Below are 27725 nucleotides of genomic sequence, written 5' to 3'. Positions count from 1 at the left end.
ACCGCAATGCAAACGGTACTGGAGCGCCAAGTCTAGGTCCAAAAGACTTCTTAACTTAACAGCTTCTACCCCCCAAGCCATAAGACTTCTGAACAGATGGCTAACCAGACAATTTGCATTGCCCCCTCCCCTCTTTTACACTGCTGCTACTCTCTGTTTTTTTTTATCTATGCATGGTCACTTTAACTATCTACATGTAGATTTTACCTCAATTACCTCGACTAACTGGTGCCCCCGCACATTGACTCTGTACCGGTACCTCCTGTATATAGCCTCGCAATTGTTATTTCACTGCTGCTCTTTAATTATTTACTACTGTTATTTTTATTTGTCTATTTTATACTTAATACCATTTTTTTCTTAACGGCATTGTAGGTTAAAGACTCGTAAGTATGCATTTCACTGTAAGGTCTATACTTGTTGTATTCGGTGACAAATACAATTTGATTTGAAGTCTCTGAATGTCCTTGAGCGGCCCAGCCATAGTCTGGACTTGAACCCGATCAAACATCTGTGACGAGACCTGAAAATAGCTGTGCAGCAACGCTCCCCATCCAACCTGACAGAGCTTGAGAGCATCTGCAGAGAGGAATAGGAGAAACTCCCCAAATACAGGTGTGCCAAGCTTGTAGCGTCATACCCAAGAAGACTCGAGGCTGTAATCGTTGCTAAATGTGCTTCAACAAAGTACTGAGTAAAGGGTCTGAATACATATGTAAATGTGACATTTAAGTTTTTTATTTGTAATAAATTAGCAAAAACTTGCAAAAATCTGATTTTGTTTTGACATTATGGGATATTATGTGTAGAATGATGACGGGAGAAAACACAATTTGATAACTTTTTGAACAAGGCTGTAATGTAACAAAATGTGGAAAAAGTCAAGGGGTCGGAATACTTTTGAAGGCACTGTATATTAAAGCAACAAGGCAAAAGGGGGTGTGGTATATGGCCAATATACCACGGCTAAGGGCTGTTCTTAGGCACGACACATCGCGGAACACCTGGACACAGCCCTTAGCAGTGGTATATTGGCCATACTGTATACTGCAACCACCAAGGTGCCTTATTGCTATTATAAACTGGTTACCAACGTAATTAGAGCAGTAAAAATAATTGTTCTGTCATAGCCATTGCATACGGTCTGATATACCACGGCTGTCAATCAATCAGCATTCTGGGCTCGAACCACCCAGTTTATAAATTATATCATATTATAATATTGTCACTTTTATGTCCAGCAGGAATAGAGTTAACCCATTTTAACAAAATCCCACTATGATGAGACTACAAAACTTACAAAAAGCCAGTCTTACTACAGATGTCCAGGTACTGTATAGTGCCAAATGCAGATTTTACCTGTAGGGCAATAGTTTTCCAAAATGGCCGCCAATCAAACTTCATGGGGCCAAATTAAGAGCTGTTTCACATGGCCAAAACTATATAAATAACAGGTATAATGCCTAATTATGTCTTAATGGTTAGGGTAGTGTGGAAGACTGGCCCCATCCCTCAGCTGCTTATTGCCCCTTTAATGGGACTGAGGGGTCAGAATATCAACAAAAATCTGTGATGTATGGACACATTTTCCCAAATGACTATAAATAGCATTTATAATCTGTGTGGACTGGAGACAACTCACCAATAGGACCTGTGGTAATTAAACTTTTTGATTTATTCTTAAGCTTCCTAAAATATGTGTTGGTGCTTGTGTAACAGTATAACTTTACATCCGTCCCCTCGCCCATACCCAGGCGCAAACCAGGGACCCTCTGCACACATCGACAACAGTCACCCTCGAAGCATCGTTACCCATCGCTCCACAAAAGCCGCGGTCTCAGAGCAAGTGACGTAACCGATTGAAACCCTATTTGGACGCGCACCGCTAACTAAGCTAGCCGTTTCACATCCGTTACACTTGGAAAATCAACTGAGACATTGATTTTTAAAAATAAAATAATGTATTTGTATTTTTAAAAAACAATCATTCATCCGACATGGTGTACTGGTGCTGGGGAAATTCATTAAGATCCAAGGATAAGAAGGGAGAAATAACATTTACTAAATAACTTTGTACATGTTTTCAGTTGTCGGGTGCCTAACAGAGATGGTGTACATTGAGTGTCAGGGCCAGTTGGATGACTACTGTTGTGGAGGGTAACTGAATTTTGTTTTTTCAGCTAGTGCACATCGGTCGAAAGGCCTTTTTCTATATTGCATCTACTCTGTTCCAGTGCAGGAAGTTAACCATTGTATGTAGCATATTGTTGATTGTATGTATTCATTAGATTTCACATAGGACATCTTCTAATGATCAACACAGCACTTTTAGCACTTTTTAATCTAAAGGACTGCATCTCCAATTTGAAAATGATTTTCTTATTTTAGTGAAATTTTTATTTTAGTTGTACGAGTACTGTATGTTTGCCAATCGTTTCATGAACTGTAACCACATTGGTTTTTCTGATTTATTTTAAGTAAAGTACTGAAGCTTCTACATTGAATAACCATTTACTTAACACAATCAGTTGACTTTCATTGATTCATTTGCACTAGCATAATTATTTATTAAGATGAATCTGATACATTAACATCAGTATTGATTAGCTAAATTCAACGAAAGTTGCTAATTCAGTGCTAATCCTATCAGAGATGTATAGGTACACTATTACCTACCAATCAGGATCAGTTTCTAGGGCAATTCTATGGCCGCCATGGGTTCTCAACCTTTCCTCTCTGGGGCATACTGAGACACCCGTCAAATCTGGAGACCCTGTAAGAATAATACATATATTTTCTGAGATAATATTTTAAAGATGAAACCCTACTGAAATTAAATGGCGCAATGTCACTAACACTAACCCTTTAGTCTTCATATTAAACAAGAATAATACATTTACATTTGAAACAACAGTGCTCTTCCATAAAATGTTTCCTTCTTGTTGCTGATGTTGTTCTATTCATGTTGGCATGTTGATAGTTTAGTTTGTTTTTCCACGCTTTTCCATAGACCTGTCAGAACTCTGTAGGCCCACTAGGTGTTCTAGCTCCCCTGGTTGAGAACCATTGTTCCACAGCCTCCTGTCTCATCCTCAGTTGAGGGAGAGCGACATTGTTTGAAACTCTATATCAAAGACCTGGAAGACTTTGAATTCGCATGGCTACACCCTGCCTGAGAAAAACATTTGTGAGTTTCACGAGGGAGGAAAAAGGACCTTAATCACTGCAAGTCTGTAGAAGATTTGTACTTTAACTCTGCATGACAGGCTTGTAAAATACGTTGTTTTTAGTAGTAGTATTCAAGGAGAGGATATACAGTGTATCATGGAGTCTCTCATATGATATTCTCTCCATGAGTACAGCAGTTGTGTGTAAATGTGTGAGTGTGTTTCTGCGTCTAATTGTGTTTTGCATCTGTGCCATAGTGTTCCGTGAACCTTGTGGACTCTCTTTTCCAGGATACCTATGGATGGGTCCTACCTCTCATGGACACTCATGTTTTTTAGGGGAAGACCTGCATGTTGACATGATCAAAGAGTTCGAGAGTGGTGGCCTGCGGTTACTCACTACTGTAGAATGGATGTTTCAGCCAATCAACATCCAGGATCCAAACTACCTGTGTTATAATACCTCTTTGAGATAAAGGTTTGCTCTTTGACCAAAGTCCAGTCAGTGAAATCCTCTACCCATCTAACACATCTCTCCATCTCCTCGTGGGACCTCTGCTGCTGCACTGGTAAAAACTTTTTTTAAAATCAATATATTGTATTTCACAACATTCCTTGTGTTAGATAATGTGTGTTGCCCACAGTATGTTGATTGATTGATTGATTGATTGATTGATTGATTGATTGATTGATTGATTTGACAATAAACAATCCAAACCAACACACTAAGTGCCACAAACAAAGACAACTTCCTACACAGAAAGGAGGGCAAAAGGGCTACCTAAGTATGGTTCCCAATCAGAGACAACGATAGACAGCTGTCCCTGATTGAGAACCATACCCGGCCAAAACATAGAAACACAAAATAATAGAAAACAAAACATAAAATGCCCACCCCAAATCACACCCTGACCAAACCAAATAGAGACATAAAAAGGCTCTCTATGGTCAGGGCATGACAGTTGGTGTTATAATTCATAATAATATCATGAATCTCTGTGATGGTAACTAGTTGGTACTCATTTCATCATCAGGGCATTCAGGTTAGTAAGGATGTATGCCTCCTAGTAGATGATGATGAGAAACAGTCAAATTAGATGCACTTGGAAATAAACATTTGGAACATAATAGTGGTCCACACAGAACATGCAAGGAGAACTTTCTGGTGTCTCTTTTGAAAAATACGTATCCTGGAAAGAGAAAAATAAAGCTTAAATTAGATTAAATAAGCCTGATTGAAGTATTGGCCAGACAAGCAGAAGCTAGGGAATAGTGGCATTATCTTGTGGAAGCCTTATGTTCCACATAGGAATGAAGACGACTAAGTAAGTTAATAAGTTTTGAAAGGCCGCCTGGCTTTTATATTTGCTGCTGTTGACTATGGCAAATGGGATTACAGTGATTGTGTAAACCTAGTCCATGGATAGCCTCTGACCCAGTCCTTCACCGACAGCTTTTAATTGTTTATTCTCTTTACAGCTCAGTTTCAGTATTTTACAAAAAAAACACCAATGGCAGATTGAATAATAAAAGAGCAAACAAAGTCTTAACTACCTGTATATCTGAACTAAAGGAACTGAAGGAGAGGGAGGCCAAATATGTACATAGGTGAATAGGTAAGAGGGGTGGAGAGGAAGGGGCAGATACAAGAGTACATTTTTTTGGTGTGTCATTCAACAGCCAGACCTGTAAAATTACAAAGTAGTTTTTCTACCTAAACATTTTGTTGAAACACAGTGTCTGCATTTATTCAGCCATACATACTGTCCACACACATACATTCACTTACAGATGCGTACATGGTGGCTCCACCAACCAACATGTCAACCATCTTGGGCCAGTGCCCCAGGAAGAGTGACTGTGACAGGATGTTTAAGTTCTACATGGCTGTCTCTGTCCTTGGGGCCTGTGGGGGCAGTGGGGATTGGAATCACTTTTGTATTGATTTGTTTGCAACCTTTGTTTATCCTCAATGTGTTGCTTTTATTTTGATTCAGATCTATACACCCCGATCTATACACTGGCTCTTGGAATGCAGACATGGATAGTCAGAACTCTGGGTAAGTAAGAGAAGTTTGTGGAAGGTATGAACAATCTTAGAACCTTGAGGAACATTCTCAAAATATTACATTTTCCTTCAATTTTTATGGTTGATGAACTTGAGGAAGTGAAACACTTCAGTAACTTGTGTGTGTGTTTGCAGGTGGAATCCCTCCCCCTATCTACTTTGGAGCTTTAATTGACAGGACGTGTCTAAAGTTGGGTTTTAAAGCGATGTGGAGGTCAAGGAGCATGCAGACTCCACGACTCACACGCATCCAGGTACCGTCAACTGAATTCAACTGATAAATTGATGGCTGGATGGACTTTATTATAACATCTTTCGAAAAACATTCCTGGGTTTGATCTATGGTCTATACGGCCTGAGCTACCTGCTGTGGGGGATGCTGTACCGGCAGCTGTCCAAGCGGCAGAAGAAGTTGGCACTACGAAGCCAGGCCAAGGCTACAGCATTGGAGGCCAACGGGAACAACAATCACAATGGACATGCCATGGTCAGCATTTTTAAGAACAAAGATGATCTGGACAGGGACAGGGAGAGCACTATCTGAGATACCGAAAAGAGGTTTCCAAACCAATGGTTTCTGATCCTGAGCCCATGATCCACCCAAAGTGTTTTGGGGTATTTGGTGACCCACTTGTCAAATTAACAAGTAGATTTTTTGTCACAACTCGGTACGGTCTTAAGCCAAGACCCAGTACATTGGTAGGAATTGGTCGCTATTTGGGTAACAATGATTTTGCTGCTAGACTTCTTCGACCGAAGCCCTGATGCATTTACCATCCTCTGAATGTTAAAATATGATCCCAATGAAGTATTTCTCCATATGAGTTCATTGAAAGTAGTTTACCAACCACAACCACTATTACGTGTTTCTATCACCCCCTTTCCTATCTGAAGGACCCTTGTACATACTATAAACCAAAAACGTGTTACAACTGCTTTCAAAACTCGACTTCTGTCCTATTTCGATTGCTCTCTTCTTACATACACTGCCATGCAAAAGTATTCAGACCCCTTGTATTTGTTCACATTTTATTGTGTTACAAAGAGGGATTAAAATGTATTTAATTGTAATTTATTTGTCAACATTAATGTCAAAGTGGATTATCTTAATTTAAAAATATATATAAATAAAGAAAATCATAACTAAAATATAGTCGTTGCATAAGGATTCAGCCCCTTTGTTTAGGCAAACCTAAATTAGTTCAAGAGTAAAATTAGGCTTAATAAATCACATAATAAGTTGCATGGCCTCAGTCTGTGTGAAATAATAGGGGTTGACATGATGTTTGAATGACTTAACCTTCCTCTGTCCCCCATACATACATCTTTAACGTCCCTCAGTCAAGTATTGAATTTCGGGCACAGATTCAACTACAAAGACCTTTTCGAAAGCCTCATAAAGATGGGCAGTGATTGGTGGATGGGTAACAATAACAAATCAGAAATGGAATATCTCTATAAGCATGGTCAGGTTAATAATTATGCTGTGAATGATGTATTAAACCACCCAGACACATCAAAGATAGAGTCGTCCTTCTGATCTGAGCTGCTGGACAGGAATTAAACTGCTCAGGAATGTTACTATGAGGATACTGGTGATTTTAAAACAGCCACAAAGTTCAATGTCTGTGATGGGAGAAAACTGAGGATGGATCAACAACATTGTACTGACTCCACAATAATGAGTGAAAAAAAAATACAAATATAGAGAATATCCCAAAACATGCATATTGTACACAACAAGGCACTAAAGTAATACTGAAAAAATGAAAAAATAACAGTTTTGGCCTAAATGCAGAGCCTTATGTTTGGGGCAAATTGCTGAGTAACTGACTCCTTATTTTCCCGCATTGTGGTGGCTGCATCATTGAATGGCTATGCTTTGACCGGCAAATACTGGGGAGTTTTTCAGGATTAAAATACATGGGATGGACGTAAGCACAGGCAAAATCCTAGAAGAAAACCTGCTTCAGTCTCCTTTACACCAGAGACTCGGAGAGGAATTCACATTTCAGAAGGACACTAACCAACAACACAAGGCCAAACAACACAAAAGGAGCTGCTTACCAAGAAGTCAGTGAATGTTCCTGAATGGCCAAGTTACAGTTTTGACTTAAATCTGCCCGAAAAGCTATGGCAAGAATTGAAAATCACATGTGATTACATGTGATTACATTTGATGTGAAGTTAATGTGATAACATGTGACATGTGAAGCAACATGTGATAACATAAAGCTTACACGTGACAACATGTGAGAACATGATCTCATGTGAATTAAATGTAACATGGGGATGCAACATCTCAACATGTGATACATGAAACTATACGTGACAACATGTGAGCACGTGAAAATAAAATCTTGTGAAATAAATGAAAAATAAATGTGACAACATGGGGATGCAAAATGTCAACATGTGATACCATGACACTACACGTGACACCATTTGAGCACTTGAAACCCCAGGTGTCTTAAATGTCAATTACAATATTTTAGAGCCAGAGGAAACCTAAAACTACGGGGTGTGCAGGAGAGTCTAAGATGAGGAAAGTGATGCGTTCATGGTGGTTGTGAGTAACTGTGAGAGAAATGGGAATCGTAGTCTGTTGCACCAGTCCTGTTCCTAGTGGACGGTTGTCTAGGGAAAGGACTGGGATGGGGGGTTGTAAAGGAACTAGAGGAATGCGCAATGATAAGGCCACTGACCGGTTTAGGAAATTGCCTGCAGCACCTGAGTCCACTAGGGCAGGACTCAGTGGGGGGCCAGGATAGTCAGGGAAGGTGATAGGGAGGAGGACGGGCTGGGTGGCCAGAGAAGAGCAAGGCATGTCCACACCTACCTGGGAAGGTGCAGGAGCTCTCCTCGGCCTGTCGCTTCCTCGCCTTGTTCTATGTCAGGTGTTCCAGGGGTGGTCCGACTCCCCGCAGTAGGAGCAGAGACCCTGTTGATGGTGGCGTTGACATTCCTCAGGGTGAAGGTGCATCGTGCCCACCTCCATGGACTCAGTCTCGCTGGAGGTTCCTGGGAGAGACCCGGACCCCCGGGATGGGCGACGACGGGCACGCATGAGAGTATCCAGGCGGATGGCCATGGCCATTTCCGAAACGTAGCAATGTTTAAGACATGGATTGCATGTTGTAATGTTAACAAGGTACCAAAAAGTAGTTAGAATTAATGTTTTCATTTTTTTTATCTAAACAAAACGTGTTTCATTTTTATTAACCTTTATATAACTAGGCAAGTCAGTGAAGAACAAATTCTTATTCACAATGACGGCCAAAACCGGATGACGCTGGGCCAATTGTGCGCCACCTTATGGGACTCCCAATCATAGCCAGATGTGATACAGCCTGGATTCAAACCAGGTGCAATAGTGACACCTCTTGCACAGAGACGCAGTGCCTTAGACTGCCACTCAGGATTAAAAAGTGAAATGGTTGTGGAAATCAGCCTTGTTTGCATAGCGATGACGAAGAGAACATAATTTAGGCTGTAATGATCTCCAAAATTCTAATCATTAGGTCATCACACCGTTGATATAGCAACGGACGCTAAATAGTTTATCGAATCCTATTGTGACGTAGAGGGGGACACTATTTGGCATGACAGGGCCCCATGCAACTCTCCACATATATCCACCTCAAGCTGGTCACAGGGAGCTTTTGGCCATTCCACTGGTGTCAGGGGTGCAGGAGTGGTTCTGCCTGATTTCCCACTCATCGGGCATGCTGTCCAGTCCTTCACAAGACCTCAATATCACTGTCAATATTTCTCTACCAGACCGTGTCCCTGCGCCTTTGCTTCCCCTTAAAGATGCCCAGGTGCAGCTCATGTGCCATGCGAAGCGCTCACACTTTCAGGACCTCTGGAATCAGGGTGCGATGTCCTCTGGTGATGCAAACTTCCACCCAGCATGAGACCTCATCTCTCACACTGTAGAATGGCAGTAATGCAGTGTTAAACAAAACTGTGGCCACCAGACAGATTTTGACAACAATGCTAAAAAAAATGACAGATAAATTCAAAATGAGAGGCTACAAGGACAAACCTCTTGATGCTGCAATGATAAAAAAAAAAATATCTCAAAACCCAGGAGAGGAATTGCTAAAAGCTCAACCAAAGAAGAAAAACAATGCAACAGTCTTCGGAGAAAGTGTTGGGAGAAAATGAAAGAAATCCCGAAAAAACACTGGCTTTCTGCAATCAGACAAAAAACAATTGCACACCTCTTCAAGGAACCCCCACTGGTGGTCTATAAGCGTGGTCCCAATATTGGAGACAGCATGGTGAGATCTGACCTGCTCCCTGAGCCCACTCAGACACTCTTGACACCTATTCCAAATGGGAACTACAAATGTGGCTCATGCCGACAGTGCAATAGCACTATAAAAACATCCTTCAGACACCCACATACAGGTCAAAAAATCACTGTTAGGGGTAACATCTCATGCAAGACAAAGGGAGTAATCTATCTCATAACCCGTTCATGTGGGAAAACCTGCGTAGGACAAACGAAAAGACAATTAAAACAACGCATAGCTGAACACCACAGCTCAATCAGGTGTAAGAACATTGACTATCCAGTAGCAGTTGAAGCGAACCATCCTATCTCCTCCCTCAAATACACAGGCATTGAGCACGCTGCACTACCAAGCAAAGGAGGTAACATCGAGATCCAACTACTACAAAGGGAGGGTTACTGGATATTCTTTCGAAACACATTCACCCCTGGTGGTCTGAATATTGACTTTGATCTCAGGCCCTTCTTGTGAGCAAGTCTTATCAATGGACATGTTATTTCTACAGCTTATCAGCAGACACCCAATATGTTCCCCCTGTTATTGATGCTTATTATTATGGTTGAACCAAAAGATTACATGTAACAAAAAATCATAGGAAATAGGAAACAATTAAATGTATATGTGAAATTGAATGAAACAATAATGTATGTTGATGTTAATATTATGTATAATATTTAATTGTGTTACCATATGATAACACTAGCCTATTATTTTCAATATGCTACAAAAACATTTTTTTAACAGTTTCACTCAATCAATTCTAATTATGCCACGACTTCCACCGAAGGTGGCTCACCTGCCTGTTCGGGCGGCGCTCTGCGGTCGTCGTCACCGGTCTACTAGCTGCCACAGCTGCTACAGCTGCCACATCCCCATCAGAGCCAAACATAGACCTGTTTAACTGAAAAGAAACACCTTGTAGCCTCAAAACATGGTTAATAACTAGAATTTTTACATAATGGATGGCCAGACCTTGCATCTGGGCTCCCGAGTGGCGCAGTGGTTTAAGGCACTGCATCTCAGTGCAAGAGGTGTCACTACAGTCCCTGGTTTGATTCCAGGCTGTATCACATCTGGCTGTGATTGGGAGTCCCATAGGGCAGCACACAATTGTCCCAGTATCGTCTGGGTTTGGCCTGGGTATGTCATCATTGTAAATAAGAATTTATTCTTAACTGACTTGCCTAGTTAAATAAAAGTAAAAAAATAAAAATAAAAAAATCCAGGAAATTGATCCGAGGCCTTTAGGGCCCGCCAATCTGGATGAAACTTGATATATGGCATCTATGGACAAGTGTCTTTCAACGCAATATTTTACAGACTAGTATTTCAAACAACTGACCAAAAACATTAATGTGGGCATAGTCTGGCACATAAATGTGCATAAATCAGACACGGATATTTGTATTGTAACTAAACTTGGTGCACATGTTCCAAACCCTGTCAAGACTCCACATATGCACGTTTTCAAATTGACCACACGGTGGCGCTACAATGGGAACATATTTATATCTCTTGATCTGTTGAAATTGAAAATTGATCTGTTGAAATTGAAAACCTCTGTGGTTATTGTATTGTGTTCATGTGCTTCGCGTTTGAGGTCTGGATTGTGATTCCTAGGATTTTTGTGTGGTGTCAAAATCAGACTAATTGTTGTAACTACTTATTTTGCTCTTTTTTTCTGTTATTCAAAAGGTGGAGAGATGGAGAGATGGAGAAGTTTGTCATAAGGTGGCTGTAGCTTGTACCAGAAAGAGAAAGGAGAGGACCAAACACAGCAAGGAAAGGGCGGATAGATCCAGGGAGACATAGACACATTTACATACACACGTACATGAAAGGGATAAACACTGAAGCGTTGTACATTATATGGAAATAATGGACGACTTGGTACTGCCCGATTTGATTCGTTCCAGATAATGTGCGGAGCAGAGGCGTTTATCCCGCTTACACCACAGTTGCCAAAGAAAACAAGCACACATTTACTGGTAAAGATGACATGTTTTCATTGAGATTTAAATTTTGATTAGCAATTTCATACTATTTCATCCTTCCATTTAACCTGCTTGTTGGTTTGTTGACTTTGTTCACCCTCAATTTTAGCTTTGTTCTAAATAAATAATAAAATAAAAAAATAATGCCATTTAGCAGACGCTTTTATCCAAAGCGACTTACAGTCATGTGTGCATACATTCTATGTATGGGTGGTCCCGGGGATCGAACCCACTACCCTGGCGTTACAAGCGCCATGCTCTACCAACTGAGCTACAGAAGGATCTATTTTTTTTGCAATTGAAGAATAGTAGTTTGAGAACATATCAGTGGTGATGGAATGTTGTTGGTATAGTCCTATTTTTTACCTTGTAAAGCCCTGTTTTTAAGCGATCTTGTGAATTAATACAAATAATTCTTGTCAACATTGAGAATGCTGTATATACAGTACTGTAGCCAGTGATGAGGACATATATATACTGTTATGGTGATATTTTGTTGTGCCGTTGTTAAACCTTCCATATTCTTGTAATTTTCAATGATTTCCAATGATTTGTAAATTGGCCATGAAACAAGTATAACTTCTAGTAAATCATTTATGTTGGGATTGTGCCCTGTTGATATTTTACTTTAATCTCAACCATTGATATGGCTTCAACAACTGGTGAAAATAAGCAGTAACCAATATCACCAGAAGGCTGCACTGTCTACAGAAAGTATAACATCTTCTTTCCACTGTTATTCTGCTGAACAGGACAATGAAAGGAAAGGAATGAAGGTCAACTAGACCTTGAGTCTGCACATGCGTTGTAGTACAAACAACGCAAAATCCACCTAAGTGTTATTAAACTTGTATGTTCAATATGTATCTTAACCTGCAGTACCTTCCTAACGTCACCCGCTGGCACTTCTATTACCTACAGTATCTAACTTAAACATACAAATGTGTCTCTGCCATGTAATTTGACAAAAGCGTGAAGCAATAGTAAGGTCTCAACACAAAGGGCACTTTCCCTTGGTTGGTGCCCAGGAATGTGTCAGGTTCTTAACTGTTAATCCCTAAAACTCCTGTTGGGGCAAAGCTGCTTTCAGGGCGACCTGTCTGCCTGCACCACATGCATGCTGGTTAAACATGCTAATAACACATTCCCCTGACTCAGACTCAGCTGGGTCCACCCATTGGGACACATTTGGCCGAGCTGGTTTTGTAACCAGCAATGTTGCCTTGTAGTCAGTCCTCTTTGACAGATTACAGTTTTTTCCAACTGCTTACACAAGTTTTCAAAACGGTCTCCTTTTTTTCAAAACTCTACACACAATTCCCAAAACTGCACACACAAAATGCAAAATGCCTCACATCTCCTTCAAAATCTAACACTGCGTTCAAAATGCCATAAACACATGTCAGAATGAAGCATTTGCATCAAATGGCAAACACTGCTTTCATAATAGTACATTTTTGGATATACCATGTAAACACTGTTGTTCTAAATCTAAAGCTCTTTGGTCTTTCATAGGCTTATATCTATATTTCAATACAATGTTCTACAGTGAAAGTAATCTGCTGAGCGGGGTAACAAGTACACTGTAAACACCAGTGCAATATAGAAACAGTAAATATTTATTAGGCCAAACATTACTGTTGTATACAGTAGCATACAACAAAACCATAAACATATGTAAATCAAAAGTATATTCTATAGACTACAGTAAAGAACACAATTTGTGTGTGTGGGGTCCCGGGGGGGGGGGTCAGTCCAGGAATTGGTAGGGGGGTCACCAGTGCTAAGCTACGCTTCATCTCTTCTCCAGCCTGAGTCTGGCCACAATACTTCGTCCACATCACAGGATGCGTTTTCTCTTGCCAAACATTGAGGGAAGTATCTCCTAGAATGGCGTATCCAGCCTTGGACAGAGGCAACCTCTATGTCCCCATATTTATAATTGCAGTCTCTTGTACATCTGTAAACAAGCGTCCTCGTCCTCCATGATGTCTTTGCCTTTCCACTCTGTACAGAATTCAAACACAGTATGTGTTCAGCATAGGAACTGTAAACAATTTACATTTACATTTACATTTAAGTCATTTAGCAGATGCTCTTATCCAGAGCGACTTACAAATTGGTGGGGGGGGGTGGAGAAGGATTACTTATCCTATCCTAGGTATTCCTTAAAGAGGTGGGGTTTCAGGTGTCTCCGGAAGGTGGTGATTGACTCCGCTGTCCTGGCGTCGTGAGGGAGTTTGTTCCACCATTGGGGGGCCAGAGCAGCGAACAGTTTTGACTGGGCTGAGCGGGAACTGTCCACTAGTGCATATGGACTAAGTTTTAAAACAAAGCTGTTTTTTTAAACAGGAATTGACAATGTCTTTTATGACTTCACCTGACAAAGAGCATAATGTGAACTGTAGCTCCTATACCACCTAGCAACTAGCTTTTCAGCTTACTGAGTAGGGTTTAGACCACAGTTTGTGAGTGGCCCTTTGAGAGTTCTCATAGGCATCTTTAGATATCTCTGAAAACAAGTAACTTCATCTTTAGAGCTTGGACGCGTGGGGAGGTCCTGAGATCACAAGTTCCAAGAATAGTTTTTGGAACACCTCAAAGGTATACTTCAGTTCTTTGGGGTACTTTAGATTTAAGCCATAGATGAGGCCCATAAGCAAGGTACATGACTGTGTAACACTGCGAATACCAGCCAGGACCTCTGCTCCTTCGATGCAGATCCCATGCTCTATATTCTGGTGCAGATCCCATGCTCTATATTCTGGTACAGATCCTTCACAGTGAACACCTTCATCACATGCTGAACAAGGTTCTCTCGGATCATGGTGTCGTCAGCATCCGGAGTGAAAAAAATAAGAAATAACAGACTAGGCTACTTGATTAGCTGTGCAACTTGAGAGAGAGAGAGGGAAGATCTCATTTAGAGATAAACAAGGATACAAAAACAAAACCTTTACCTTGTATTCTGTGATAAGTTCTTCAACCCTCTCACCGAGGTATATGATCAGGCCACGGATTAGACTGTCTCTTCTTTCCTGGCTGGTGTTGCATTGTAATATGATGTTATACAAATAATTGCATTTAATACCGCCAAATAAATACATAGTACAACCTATATACTATTGTGAAAGTGTTACTGTGAATACCCCATACAGAACTTCAAGGATTTTCTGCTTGTCCTCCTTTACAGCACCTCCTTTTGTCTTAAACAAGTCCAATAGTTTTGGTGTATATTCGTCCAGCTTCTGGATAAAGGTGGACTCAAGAGCAACAGTTGTAATTCTTCTGAAGTCTTCCTTAATCTGGATGGGTTCGATGGAGCACCTTGCCATAATGCAAAAGTGATAACTAAGTGGCTCGGGGAATAAAACATCAATATTTTGGGTCCATGGCCAGGAAACTCCCCAGACCTTAATCCCATTGAGATCTTGTGGTCAATCCTCAAAAGGAGGATGGACAAACAAAAACCAACAAATTCTGAAAAACTCCAAGCATTGATTATGCAAGAAGGGGCTGCCATCAGTCAGGATGTGGCCCAGAAGTTAATTGACAGCATGCCAGGGCAGATTGCAGAGGTCTTGAAAAAGAAGGGTCAACAATATAAATATTGACTCTTTGCATCATATACTTCAGTATTCCACAATAACATCTGACAAAAATATCTAAAGACACTGAAGCAGAAAACTTTGAAGTAATTAATGTGTCAAAAACTTTTGGCCACGACTGTATATACAATCATAAATTACCAAAGATATGATACAAGCAGTTGAAGTCGGAAGTTTACATACACTTAGGTTAGAGACATTAAAACTTGTTTTTCAACAACTCCACACATTTCTTGTTAACAAACAATAGTTTTGGCAAGTCGGTTAGGTGTGAGTGATTATATCACAAGTAATTTTTCAAAAGAATGTTTACACAGATTATTTCAATTATAATTCACTGTATCACAATTCCAGTGGGTCAGAGGTTTACATACACTAAGTTGACTGTGCCTTGGAAAATTCCAGAAAATTATGTCATGGCTTTAGAAGCTTCTGATAGGCTAATTGACATCATTTGAGTCAATTGGAGGTGTACCTGTGGATGTATTTCAAGGCCAACCTTCAAACTCAGGACCTCTTTGCTTGACATCATAGGAAAATCAAAAGAAATCAGCCAAGACCTCAGAAAAAAGATTGTAGACCTCCACAAGTCTGGTTCATCCATGGGAGCATTTTCCAAACGCCTGAAGATACCATGTTCATCTGTACAAACAATAGTAAGCAAGCATGAACACCATGGGACCACGCAGCCGTCATATCGCTCAGGAAGGAAACGCATTCTGTCTCCTAGAGATGAACGTACGTTGGTGCAAAAAGTGTAAATCAATCACAGGACAACAGCAAAGAACCTTGTGAAGATGCTGGAGGAAATAGGTACAAAAGTATCTATATCCACAGTAAAACGAGTCCTATATCAACATAACCTGAAAGGCTGCACAGCAAAGAAGAAGCCACTGCTCCAAAACCGCCACAAAATAAAACCAGACTAGGGTTTGAAAATGTGTGTGCAGAACTGAAAAAGCATGTGCGAGCATGGAGGCCTACAAACCTGACTCACTTACACCAGCTCTGTCAGGAGCTGTGAAGCTTGTGGAAGTCAACCCAAAACGTTTCATCCAAGTTAAACATTTTAAAGACAATGCTACCAAATACTAATTGAGTGTATGTAAACTTCTGACCCACTGGGAATGTGAGGAAAGAAATCAAATCTGAAATAAATAATTCTCTCTACTATTTCACATTCTTAAAATAAAGTGGTGATCCTAACCGACCTAAAACAGGGAATTCTTTCCGGGATTAAATGTCAGGAATTGTGAAAAACTGAGTTTAACTGTATTTGGCAAAGGTGTATGTAAATTTCCGAATTCAACTGTAGATGCAGTAAAGGAGTCAATGGATAAGAGCGTCTGCTAAATGACTTAAATGTAAATGTAAATGGAGCGCAGATCATCCCATTGAGCATATTGGTGCACATTCAAACAATTTGATATAACAAAGAGGATATTCGTCAAATCCTTCAAGATGTATGTATTACAACAGGCACTTAAGTCCGATTTTCATATATTTGACTGTTTTCGGTGCAAAACATTTAGATGTTGTCCCTTTTCAGGTTAAAAAGAAGTATCTGCTAAATGCTCACTAAGATTCCTATAAATGGGTTGGCTGACAACGTGACGAAAACAATGTGCGCGTTCCATGGGGCAGAAGTCTGCCTGTTGTTGTGATTCTGTATGGCCAGATTCCTAGCAAGAATGACAAGAAACTGTAATGTAGGGAATCGTAAGTGGCTTGCGTTAACTTGTTATCAAATCAAGTAAATCAAATTTTATGTCACATGCGCCGAATATAACAATGTACAAAAAAATGTAGTACAGCAGGATAACCAACCTCATTCATTCAATGCAGTGCAGTAAATGGATGGCTTAAAGTTACAAATGTTTATGCAATACTATGCAGTCGTACTTATTTTACAGTACATCGCTGTAATGCTAAAATAGTCATTAGATAGTTGCATACATGTTCTCATTTCTGAAGGTTCAAATTATGGACGCCACTGTAAATCGACTCAAGTTGGGCTGGACTCAAGTTGGGCTGGGCAGTCCAGCCTCTCTCATGGTCAAACCGTGGTTGATCACATGATCAACAAGTTTTGCCCTAATCTCATCAGAGATGGCTCTCCTTCCTTCTCTTCTTTGCCCTCGTCCTCTTCCTCTCCCTCCTACTCCTCTTGCTCTCTGTCCATTGTTGGCATCCATTGTTCAAAACAGGTAATCTGACCTTTGACCTATTTATAGGCTTATACTACAGTAAAGCAGTGATTGGTTAGTGATCAGTTAAGCTATTAGTGTTTGCACATGTGAGGAGTGTATTTGTGACCTGGTGAATAAGTGTAGCATTTTGATTGGTTGTGTTTGAAAGCAAGTCACTTCCTGTTCGATTTCTGTGTTTCAGGTAGATAATTGTGTGTAGTGTTTTGAAAAAAGTGTTTTATGCAATTGACAACTGAGTCAAAAGCTGAGAAATAGCTTATGGTTTTGGATATTTGGTGTGTAGTTTTGCACTTTGAGTGAGAGGTTTCAAAAATCGTGTGACATGAAAAGATTTTGTGTGTAAGCAGTTGTAAAAAACTGTAAATGCTTAACACGTGCAGCTGAGGTTTTGGTGGTGTACAAAACCTGCAGCCTGCACTTTCAGGCGCCCCCAAGGACCCTTAGGGGTGCTTGATGTTTGGCACCCAGAAAGGTTGGTTTGAGGAAAGCAGGCTGTGTGAGAAAGGGAGATGCTGTGCAGCCTCTCAAGAGGTAACTAAGTTGATTTGCGTCTCTCTCTCTCTCTCTCTCTCTCTCTCTCTCTCTCTCTCTCTCTCTCTCTCTCTCTCTCTCTCTCTCTCTCTCTCTCTCTCTCTCTCTCTCTAGCTCTATCTCCACACTCTCTCCACTTGTTTCTATTTAGGCATGTGTGTGGAATAGAAATGTTCCAGGCCTTTTGTTAGGCCGGTCCTCAGTACCTCCACTGCCATCCGCTCATATAATAGGAGCTCAGGCTCAGGCTCAGGCTCAGGGGGCAGAGAGTAGGAGGGGAAAGGTCTGCCACCATAATCAAGGAGGGAAAGAGGCGGGAGACTGTTTGTCTGGGATACACAGGAGGAGAGAGGAGCCCCAACTCAGGTCAGGTACTTTAACATTTATCCAGTGAGGTTCTGTGTGTGTGTGTGTGTGTGTGTGTGTGTGTGTGTGTGTGTGTGTGTGTGTGTGTGTGTGTGTGTGTGTGTGTGTGTGTGTGTGTGTGTGTGTGTGTGTGTGTGTGTGTGTGTGTGTGTGTGTGTGTGTGTTTTGGGGGTACTTGATGGATTCTGACTCTGCTATTATGAGACTTCAGGTTGGAGTTCTGAAAATTTGGGAGGGGAGAGAGAATTAGCCAGGCTAAATCTGGGGGGGGGATTATCAGAAAACAGAAAAAGTGCTAGTTCCTTTGTTCAGCTATGCTCCCTGATCCACCATCTAACTCATGTACATATTTGCATTGTGTTGGCCTGTGTTTCCTATTGTTACTAGCATTTAAATGAAGCCAGAATCATCTTCGTCATCTCAGAACATGGATTTGATTTCCAGTACCTGACAGTAACTGTGCCGAGGTGTTTGTGAATAGCCACTTTTGGAATCTCATACTCCAGAGGTAAGTTATTAAGTCAGTATTTTCTTACTCATATTACCATGCTCAGTTTGGGGCTAATTACGGTCGTGTAGGCTCTTGATGTGTGTGTAAAGAATCAAAAGTGTTTAGTTGGGTCTACTCTTTATAAAACAATTTGTTGAATTGGTTTAAAATCCATTGAAAGCTGCATTCAATTCATGTTGGCTCTGAACAAGTCTTGACTTAGCTTGTTTTGCCAAGGAAAGTGAAAACGACTGAGGGAAAGTAAAATGGAAAATAAATGGAAAGGAACATGGAAGAACCTCAAAGAACATTGCCTTTTCAATATCATGTAACATCAAACACAACATCAAAATGCATCTTATATTTCTGCCCTTACAGAAAAAACACATTATTTTGCTTGTTGAAATTCACATGATTTCACGTGACATTTTATGCGAAATCATGTGAAAACATGTTTTGAAATACTTCAAGTGATCACGTTTTCACATGTGTAGTTTTGTGTAATCACATGTTGCTTTACATGTTATCACATTAACTTCACATAAGATCACGTGATCACATGAAAACATGTTTTTGGAACACTTCACGTGTTCACGTGTGAAATTCATGTGTTTTTTTTTGCGTAAGGGTGAGCAAGCTGAGAGGCAGTGGGCTGTCCTGTATCTGACTGGATAGAATGGGTGATCCAGCGGAGGACAGAGGGAAGCTGACCAGCCAACAGGAGCTGTGTGTTTCTGACAAGCAGGCCACCAAACGCCCCTGCTGTTCCACACTCAAGGTGCTTAATAATGCTTTAAAATGCACACAAATGAATGTGCATGCACTCTGTCTGCACACGTATCCACGCATGTGCTCACACACAGACAGATGTGCGAAACATATGCACTCACGTCGTTCCCATGAGTACACATTGGAACGCACATAAGCATGCACACACACACACGTCGACAAACAACCATTGGCAAGCACATAGACACGGAGAAACACACACTAATGTTCTCTCCCTTGTGTTTGTCAGCTGTTCATCGTGGCCCTGTCATTCGCCTACTTCTCCAAGGTTCTGTCAGGGACCTACATGAAGAGTGCCATCACTCAGATAGAGAGACGCTTTGACCTGTCCAGCTCTCTCATCGGACTCATAGACGGCAGCTTTGAGATGGGTATCAACAATAACATTAAGTTGCTTGAGAATTCATGTCGAGAAAACTAGATCTTCACTACAGACCACAGGGTGGTCCATTTTAGTTGTGATTCAGTCAGTCTGCTCTCAATACTGTTCCGTTTTGTAGTTGTTCCTATTAATTGATTAACTGGCAGTTTGTCCACACCTCTACTGTCAAACCCCTAAAATTGCTTTATGTGCTGCTATGTTGCGGTAGCCTGGAACCCAAACTGTTATGCTATTTTTAGTTTTTAAAAAACAGAGCTTAAATTTGCTTTTCCAGGCTACTGTAGTATTGTGGTTTCTTGCAGGTAACCTGCTGTTCCTGGCTGTGGTCAGCCATTTTGGCGCAAAGATGCACCGGCCCAGGCTCATTGCTGTGGGCTGTTTCCTCATGGCTGTAGGATCATTCCTCACAGGCCTGCCACACTTCTTCATGGAACGGTAAAACAATTGAAATACGGGTAAAACGTATATTGTTGAGATACTCCTATACGGAGGATAGTTTCACTTTAGAAATAAAGAAATGTATGCAGTTGCTGATTAATCTCGGTTAACTAAGAACTAAAGTATTGCGTAATTGGTCAGCTGCTTGATTGTGTTATGGAGCTATACATGTTAACAAGATTAACAGATGCTATAAGAAGGAGCGTAATCGGAATGAGGAGCTCCACCTTCTCTCTTTACAAGTCCAAGTCAACGGGCCAAATGTCCCCTCCCCTTTCGAAATTGGAAATCTGCTAACACACAAAATAACCAGTAACAACAAAACCACAGAAACTACTGCTGCTCGTTAGCCTATGCATCCCATTCCTTCCTCACGGGTTCTACGTAATCAGCTGTGTTTACGTTGATCTGTCCACGAAAGATGAGTTGTTGACCAGCATCTTATCTCAACGAATCACGTCTTCGTTACACTTAAACTTGAATCCGTATTCATCACAAGGCCCGTAGAACATGACATGACTACTAACTGGTCTGTCTCTTCTACAGCTACACATTTGACACAGTCATCCAAGGCTCAATGAATGACAGTGTCAGTATAACTCCATGTCTGGATCTTCTAAATCAGACAGACATCCCTGAGATCCAGAGGGAGACACCTTCGGACATCAACACAGGTACCAATCACAGAGAAACATCTTCACCTGTTTGTACCTTACAGCAGGATTCTTGTCAAAGGCTGAACCAGCATGAGACTTTACTCACAATGCTATTTCTGCCGGCCCTACAGATGCCCTATTGGCTTCATAGGGAACCATGGTGCAGCGTACAAGTTGTGCATACGTCATCCCTGATAGAGGAGTTATACTGTGCACCTGTGTCTCTCTGTATGATTCCCTCTGTAGACTGTGTGAGGGACTCCAGCTCCCACATGTGGATTTATGTGTTTCTGGGAAACGCTCTGAGGGGCATAGGAGAGACCCCCGTCACCCCACTAGGCATCTCCTACATCGACGACTTCGCTAAAGCTGAAAACTCTGCTTTTTACATTGGTGAGTTAATGTGTGTGTGTGTGTGTGTGTGTGTGTGTGTGTGTGTGTGTGTGTGTGTGTGTGTGTGTGTGTGTGTGTGTGTGTGTGTGTGCGTGTGAGCGTTAACCGTCAAATGAGTGTGTGTCATGTATTGTAAATATGTCATGACTAGGTTTCGCATTTATTGAAAGTTCCAGGAATTTTACAACCCTAGTTGTGACTTATGTACAGTAACTGAGTAGATCGGGCTGTAGGCCTAACAGCGTGTTTTATGATTGACAGCATGTCTACAGACCATCACACTGCTAGGTCCCATGTTCGGTTTCCTGCTGGGGTCGTTGTGTGCCAGTCTCTATGTAGACATTGGATATGTCGATCTGGGTAAGAGAATAACATACTGTACACATTATTGTGTTAGGGTCCTTTCTACTAAGCAATGTATATTAATTTGGGATCCAAATGAATTCAAAACCACTCAAAAATACGTTGTTTGTATTCTCAGTATAGTATGTGTATCAGTGCTTATGATAGAGATGTCTCTCACATCTTCCAGAGACTGTGACCATCACTCCCAAGGATGCCCGCTGGGTGGGGGCCTGGTGGCTGGGTTTCCTGGTCTCCTCTGTCATCATGCTCCTGTCAGGCATCCCCTTCTGGTTTCTGCCCCGCTCGCTGCCAAAGCAGGGAGAGGAGAACAAGCTGCCCCCTAGCCCCCCTACTCAGGATGGGACAGAGAACAACGACGCCACCTCACATCAGGCCATGGCGCTGGCTGAAATTGCAAAAGGTGGTCAGTCTTTCATTGAGCCCAGTCACTCAGGTCAAGTGAACAAGAAAAAGGCCTGTCCCTATTTATGTACAGGAAATAGAATCCTGTGCCTATCTTTTATGATGGACATTTATATTCCAATACAGGAACCAGACATTATATACAGGGCCCTCTAACTGTAAATAATAAAAGACTCAAAGCATTCACATAACCCAAACCAGAAAAAGTAACTGTGTTGTAATGTTTAAATAATAATATAATAATATGCCATTTAGCAGACGCTTTTATCCAAAGCGACTTACAGTCATGTGTGCATACATAGATACACATGTTTTTCTCGTGTATCTTCAGGTTTCATACCATCACTGAAGAAGCTGCTGAGCACACCAGCGTACTTTCTGCTTCTGTGTGGCAGCCTCCTGAAGTTCAACTCCTTCATTGGCCTGCTCACGTTCAAAGCCAAGTACATGGAACAGCAGTTTGGCCAATCAGCAGCCAGAGCCAACTTCCTCATTGGTTAGATACTGTAGCTACATGTATCTCAATCAGCTACCGTCTTTATAAACCAACTGTGGCCCCTCCATCACCTTTCTGCTTCGTTTTCATTGTAAAGTCAAACTCTATTGGTTGGATTGGACCTGAGGTTTGGGTCAAAGACAGAGAGATAAGGGCTGCGTTTTAGACAGGCAGCCTAAATTATATTTTTTCCACTAATTGGTCTTTTGACCAATCACATCAGATATTTTCACATCAGATATTTTTCAGATTTGATCTGATTGGTCAAAAGACCAATTGCTCAAAAAAAGATCTGAATTGGGCTGCCTGTCTAAACAAAGCCATAGAAACCTGGACATGCTCCAACTGAAATGTTCCCTCATGTCAGCATTGATGTTGAATGGCATTAAATAAATAAAAAATGTTCTCTCTTGTCCCCTGTAGGTTTGTTGTGACTGAGTAGAAAAGAAACTCCAGTACACTGGTGATCTAATGCATCTTTAGATGCAGTATATATATTTTTTCTGGTAACACTATAGATGGAAGTATTACTTTTCCAGGTGTGTTGAACCTGCCTGTGGTTGCCGTGGGGATATTCCTGGGCGGTCTACTGATGAAGAGGTATAAGCTTGGTGTTGTGTCTGGAGCCCAGCTGTCTTTCGTCACCTCCTTCATGGCCTACCTCCTCCTCCTTCTGCAGTTTGGCACTAAGTGTGACAACGTTCAGGTGGCTGGGCTGACCGTGTCCTACAATGGGTAAATATGACATCTGATTGGTTGGTTGGTTGGTTGGTAGGTAGGTTGATTAATTCATTCAATCGTTGAGTTAATTCATTTATATAAAAACAAAAAAAGTTTTAATCAGTGGAATATGAGGGAGAGTGAGACCAAAACACACATGGGCTTGTGCCGGGGCTCCCTCGTGTGGGAATATACAGTATGGTTGTTACTGAGCCAGGATCCCTGGCTGTTGTGTCACTGTGCCTATGTCATTGATAGTTCAGCAACAATTATTTAAACATCATTATGATTGGCATCCATTTTCTCTGTCCCCCAGGACCCCTGGTGTAGTGTACAACGGCAACCTGTGGTCAGAGTGTAACAGAGACTGCTCCTGCTTGGCTGGGGAGTGGGACCCTGTGTGTTCAGACAACGGCATCACGTACACCTCCCCCTGCCTCGCAGGATGCTCCAGCTCTACAGGATACGGCAAGAACACGGTACAAATACTATTAATGTACCGAGTATACAAAACCTTCACAGGGATGCTGGCCCATGTTGACTCCAATGCTTCCCACAGTTGGGTCAAGTTGTCCTTTGTCTTGATGCACACGGGAAACTTTTGAGCGTAAAAAAACCCAGCAGTGTGTCAGTTCTTAACAAAAACTGTCGCCCATGGCACCTACTACCATACCCCGTTGAAAGGCACTTAAATATGTTCACCCTCTGAATGGCACACATACACAATCCATGTCTCAATTGTCTCAAGGTCTCCTCCCCTTCATCTACACTGATTGAAGTGTATTTAACAATGACACCCATAAAGGATTATACCTTTCACCTGGATTCACATGGTCAGTATATGTTATGGAATGAGCATGTTTAACGTTTTGTGCACTCAGTGTAACTCATTGGCATTGAAAAAAGTTATTTTCAACAATTACCTTGGGCCTTGTTGGGGCCTTATCTCCCACCCGGGACGAAGAGGACTAAGTAATTGCTGATTGGCAATCAAGTATTATTTTGATGTACGGAAAAAAAAGTTGGTATTCAATTCCCATGTAGAGAAAGTTCAACATAAAATGGTATTACGTCATTACATACTAGGCCCTACTGCCCCGAGACAAGGCTGTAGACTCCTGTGGCTTTGACAGTCGTGTCAAAGAGCAAATACTTTACCAGATCAGAGCATTGGAAGTCCCCCAGGATAACCCTAACCCTTGGGGTTTGGTGAGGTTTGGTGAGGTTTGGTGAGTCTACAGCACAGGAGGTTGGTGGCACCTAAATTGAGGAGGACGGGCTCCTGGTAATGGCTGGAACGGAATGCCATTCCATTCGCTCCGTTCAAGACGTTATTATGAGCCTTCCTCCCCTCAGCTGCCTCCTTCAGGTTTACAGCCATGTTTTGTCTATTGTTTGAACTACAAGGTGTAAATAATTGACCGTTTGTGCTCTTATCTCCACTGATCTATGTTGACACTGTGAAATAGTAGAAAAGTATGTGATATGTGCACTCTCATAATTGCAATACGAGTACAACGTCAGTCATCATCTAACTGCGAAATGATCAGCAAACTGTAAAGATAATAAATAGGTTATAAAATAGTGAGAAAAAAACAGCTATATACTGTATATATAGAGAGAGAGATTATAGACCATAACAGAGAAACTATAACTACTGTATTTGTTGTTGTTCTACAAGGTATTCCACAACTGTAGCTGTGTGCTGTCCTCCTCTGCACCAGAGGGCAGCATGTCAGTAATATTAGGCCAGTGTCCTCGCAGCAGAGAGTGCAGCCGCAGCTTCACTTCCTACATGGCTGTGTCCGTACTCAGCTCCTTTATCAACTCCCTTGGGACCACGCCTGGATACATGGTCATCATACGGTCAGTCACCATGTTCCAATACTTGTGTGACCAACCGGGGTTGGAACCTGGGACACCTGCTGCCACAAGACTGTGTTAAGACTGTGTATGTGATGTGTGATGTGTGTTTGTAGGTGCATCAAGCCCGAGCTAAAATCACTGGCATTAGGTATCCAAACTTTGGTGATGAGAACCCTAGGTAAGTCTTAATTTTCTCTGTTGTACGTAAAGACCCCTTGATATAATAGAGGTCCTTAATACAGCCTACTGAACTCTGATCTCTTTGTAGGGGGTATTCCAGCACCAGTGTACTTCGGGGCTTTGATTGACTCAACATGTTTGAGGTGGGGGATCAAGAAATGCGGGGGCAGAGGTGCCTGTCGAATGTATGACTCTGATATGTACAGGTAAGTTCATTGTGTGTGTGGGCTCACGCCAATGTGTGCGTGCGTCCATGTGTGTGTGCATACTCTGAGGTGTGTTTGAATATGAATGAGCAGCAGTGTTGTGACGTGTCCTATCCCATCCTTGCAGGGTGATCTTCCTTGGCCTCATCACATGTCTCAGTGGCTCCTCCTACTTTTTCATCATCGCAGTCATTGCCCTGCTGAGGATACAGTTTAGGAAGGAGGGGGACACCACAACGGGACAGCCCCCACACTCATCGCTAGAGATCGAACTTCAGACTCCCCCAAAAACCACTGAACCCCTCAACACACCGAAGGAAATTGAGGTGCACACCCCTAAAGAGGGAGAAAGAGAGGGAGAGCCGGAACAGGATAACTCCCTCCAAACTCAAAAAGACACAGAGGTGGAGGAGGAACTATTCAACACCCAAGTAGAGAGAACGAGTGACCTCATTCTAACTCGCAGCCAGAAAGAGGAGGTGGAAGAGGTGTTCAGTAGAAGAGAGGAGGATGTTACTCCAGATGCCATCCCTCCTGCTCCTGTGAGCAAGGAAGACGAGAAGCCTTCTGATCAGGCCAACGAGCAGGCGGAGGGAGAGGTCATAGTGATTCACACCCACAGAGAGAAAGACAACCCACACAACCTCTTGGCTGAGATGAACCACACAGAGGTAGAGGGCCTTCAGGGCTAGCCAGTCGGCCTGCCTGCTCCTCAAGTCAATTGTATTTAAATTCATGTTCATTAAAGATTTGTACTCAATCATTTAAATGTGCCATTTACTTAAAAGTATACATTTTCACTGTCTGCAACCCTTAAGAAGCAGGGTGAGTCTGGGTCTCCCTTTTACTGGCAAACACAACTTGCATATCATCATAGACCAGGCCGAAACGTTAACCTTGCTTGAATAAAACAATGCATTTTGATTAAAGTATTTGGTTGCATCTCAACGTTGGTTGAGCACCCTCCATTTTTTGGGCAAATAATACTGTAATAAATAAAAATGTAATAAGTAAATGATTAAAATCATTAAAATTGCAATTGGGATGTTTCCCACTTATTTACACAACCTACTCCACACTTGCAAAGTGAACGTTTATAGACATTTTCTGAAATGGATTAAGTAGTAAACAGAAGAAAAGCAGAATTGAAGCCAATTATAATGCAAATAATTTAATGGTCTATGGATCAATTCCATTTCTGAAAGTCTGATGAATAATTCATATTGTTACTCCTCTTCCTTGTGGCATAATTCATATTGTTACTCCTCTTCCTTTTTTATTTTAAAAAATGAAAAATTGCCGGACTGCCCCTTTCCTCGCGCTGCATGGAAAATCCAGGGTGACATCTGGGGTGACCACAGCAACAGAAAGGGAAAAAAAGGGACAGAATGTAAACAAATGCAAACTGTAGGTTCTAAACTCTGGCCAGTTGAAAGGTTCTACCAAGATGTCATGACAAACGGCACCTGTCAGAGTGCTCTCTGTAAGTGTTACTCACCTGCTTGGATGTCAGCTGGCAGAGTAGCGAAGACAGCCGTCGTGAGAGTCTTTTCTTCAGGTGTGACATCCACAACCTCCAAGAGGGAAGAGATGGGCTCTGCCTCTGTGTTAGGGGCAATGTCCACAACCTTTAGGTGCGAACAAGCCATTTCTGCCTCTGTGTTAGGGGGGGTTTACAACAACCTCCAGGTAGGAAGAGACGGGTTCTGCCTCTGTGTTAGGGCCAATGTCCACAACCTCAAGGTGGGAAGAAGCCTGGTCTGCCTCTGTGTTAGGGGTGACAACAACAATCCTGATAGGCATATGTCAGAGTGCTCTCTATCAGTGCTACTCACCTGCTTGGATATCAGCTGGTAGTGTGGTGGAAACGTCCACCGCGAGGACAGGGGGGACTGGTAGGGTTGTGTCATGTTTGTCATTTATTATCATGTCTTGTCCCTGTGCTCCCCATTCTATTCGTTTCCCTCTGCTGGTCTTATTAGGTTCTTTCCCTCTTTCTATCCCTCTCTCTCCCCCTCCCTCTCTCACTCTCTCGCTCTCTCTTCTCTCTATCGTTCCGTTCCTGCTCCCAGCTGTTCCTATTCCCCTAATCATCA

General features: G+C 41.8%; 1 protein-coding gene and 1 pseudogene across 3 annotated transcripts; both read left to right on the top strand.

The window, feature by feature from the left end:
• Positions 1-4966: 4966 nt before the first annotated feature.
• On the top strand, positions 4967-6008 carry LOC124013584 (annotated as a pseudogene).
• Positions 6009-11245: 5237 nt separating this feature from the next.
• slco1e1 (solute carrier organic anion transporter family, member 1E1) lies at positions 11246-26613 on the top strand. 3 transcript variants are annotated; one of them, XM_046327910.1, is made up of 17 exons: positions 11246-11524; positions 17994-18250; positions 18633-18753; positions 19363-19513; positions 19754-19895; positions 20209-20341; positions 20891-21018; positions 21247-21393; positions 21655-21753; positions 21926-22162; positions 22493-22657; positions 23197-23392; positions 23694-23856; positions 25059-25243; positions 25357-25421; positions 25512-25629; positions 25757-26613. In XM_046327910.1, exons 4-17 carry the CDS (start codon positions 19412-19414, stop codon positions 26319-26321), a joined length of 2445 nt encoding a protein of 814 aa, XP_046183866.1. In that variant the 5' UTR covers positions 11246-11524; positions 17994-18250; positions 18633-18753; positions 19363-19411; the 3' UTR covers positions 26322-26613. The 3 variants fall into 3 exon arrangements, with proteins under 3 accessions (XP_046183866.1, XP_046183868.1, XP_046183867.1); XM_046327912.1 differs by having other exon boundaries at positions 11247-11524; positions 21926-22159; XM_046327911.1 differs by lacking the exons at positions 11246-11524; positions 17994-18250 and adding an exon at positions 18308-18456.
• Positions 26614-27725: the final 1112 nt, after the last annotated feature.

The sequence above is a fragment of the Oncorhynchus gorbuscha genome, linkage group LG25 (genome assembly GCF_021184085.1).
Source record: "Oncorhynchus gorbuscha isolate QuinsamMale2020 ecotype Even-year linkage group LG25, OgorEven_v1.0, whole genome shotgun sequence".
In the NCBI taxonomy this organism is placed as follows: Eukaryota; Metazoa; Chordata; class Actinopteri; order Salmoniformes; family Salmonidae; genus Oncorhynchus; species Oncorhynchus gorbuscha.
The sequence above is the reverse complement of the archived record's forward strand: the minus strand, read 5'-3'. Positions and strand labels throughout refer to the sequence as shown.

Bases quoted from the DNA above. Each gene is read 5' to 3' on its own strand.
- slco1e1 (XM_046327910.1), top strand. From the start codon at position 19,412: ATGGGTGATCCAGCGGAGGACAGAGGGAAGCTGACCAGCCAACAGGAG. The intron at 19,514-19,753 runs GTGCTTAATAAT...TGTGTTTGTCAG, and splicing joins CCTGCTGTTCCACACTCAAG to CTGTTCATCGTGGCCCTGTC. The intron at 23,857-25,058 runs GTACAAATACTA...TTGTTCTACAAG, and splicing joins CAGGATACGGCAAGAACACG to GTATTCCACAACTGTAGCTG.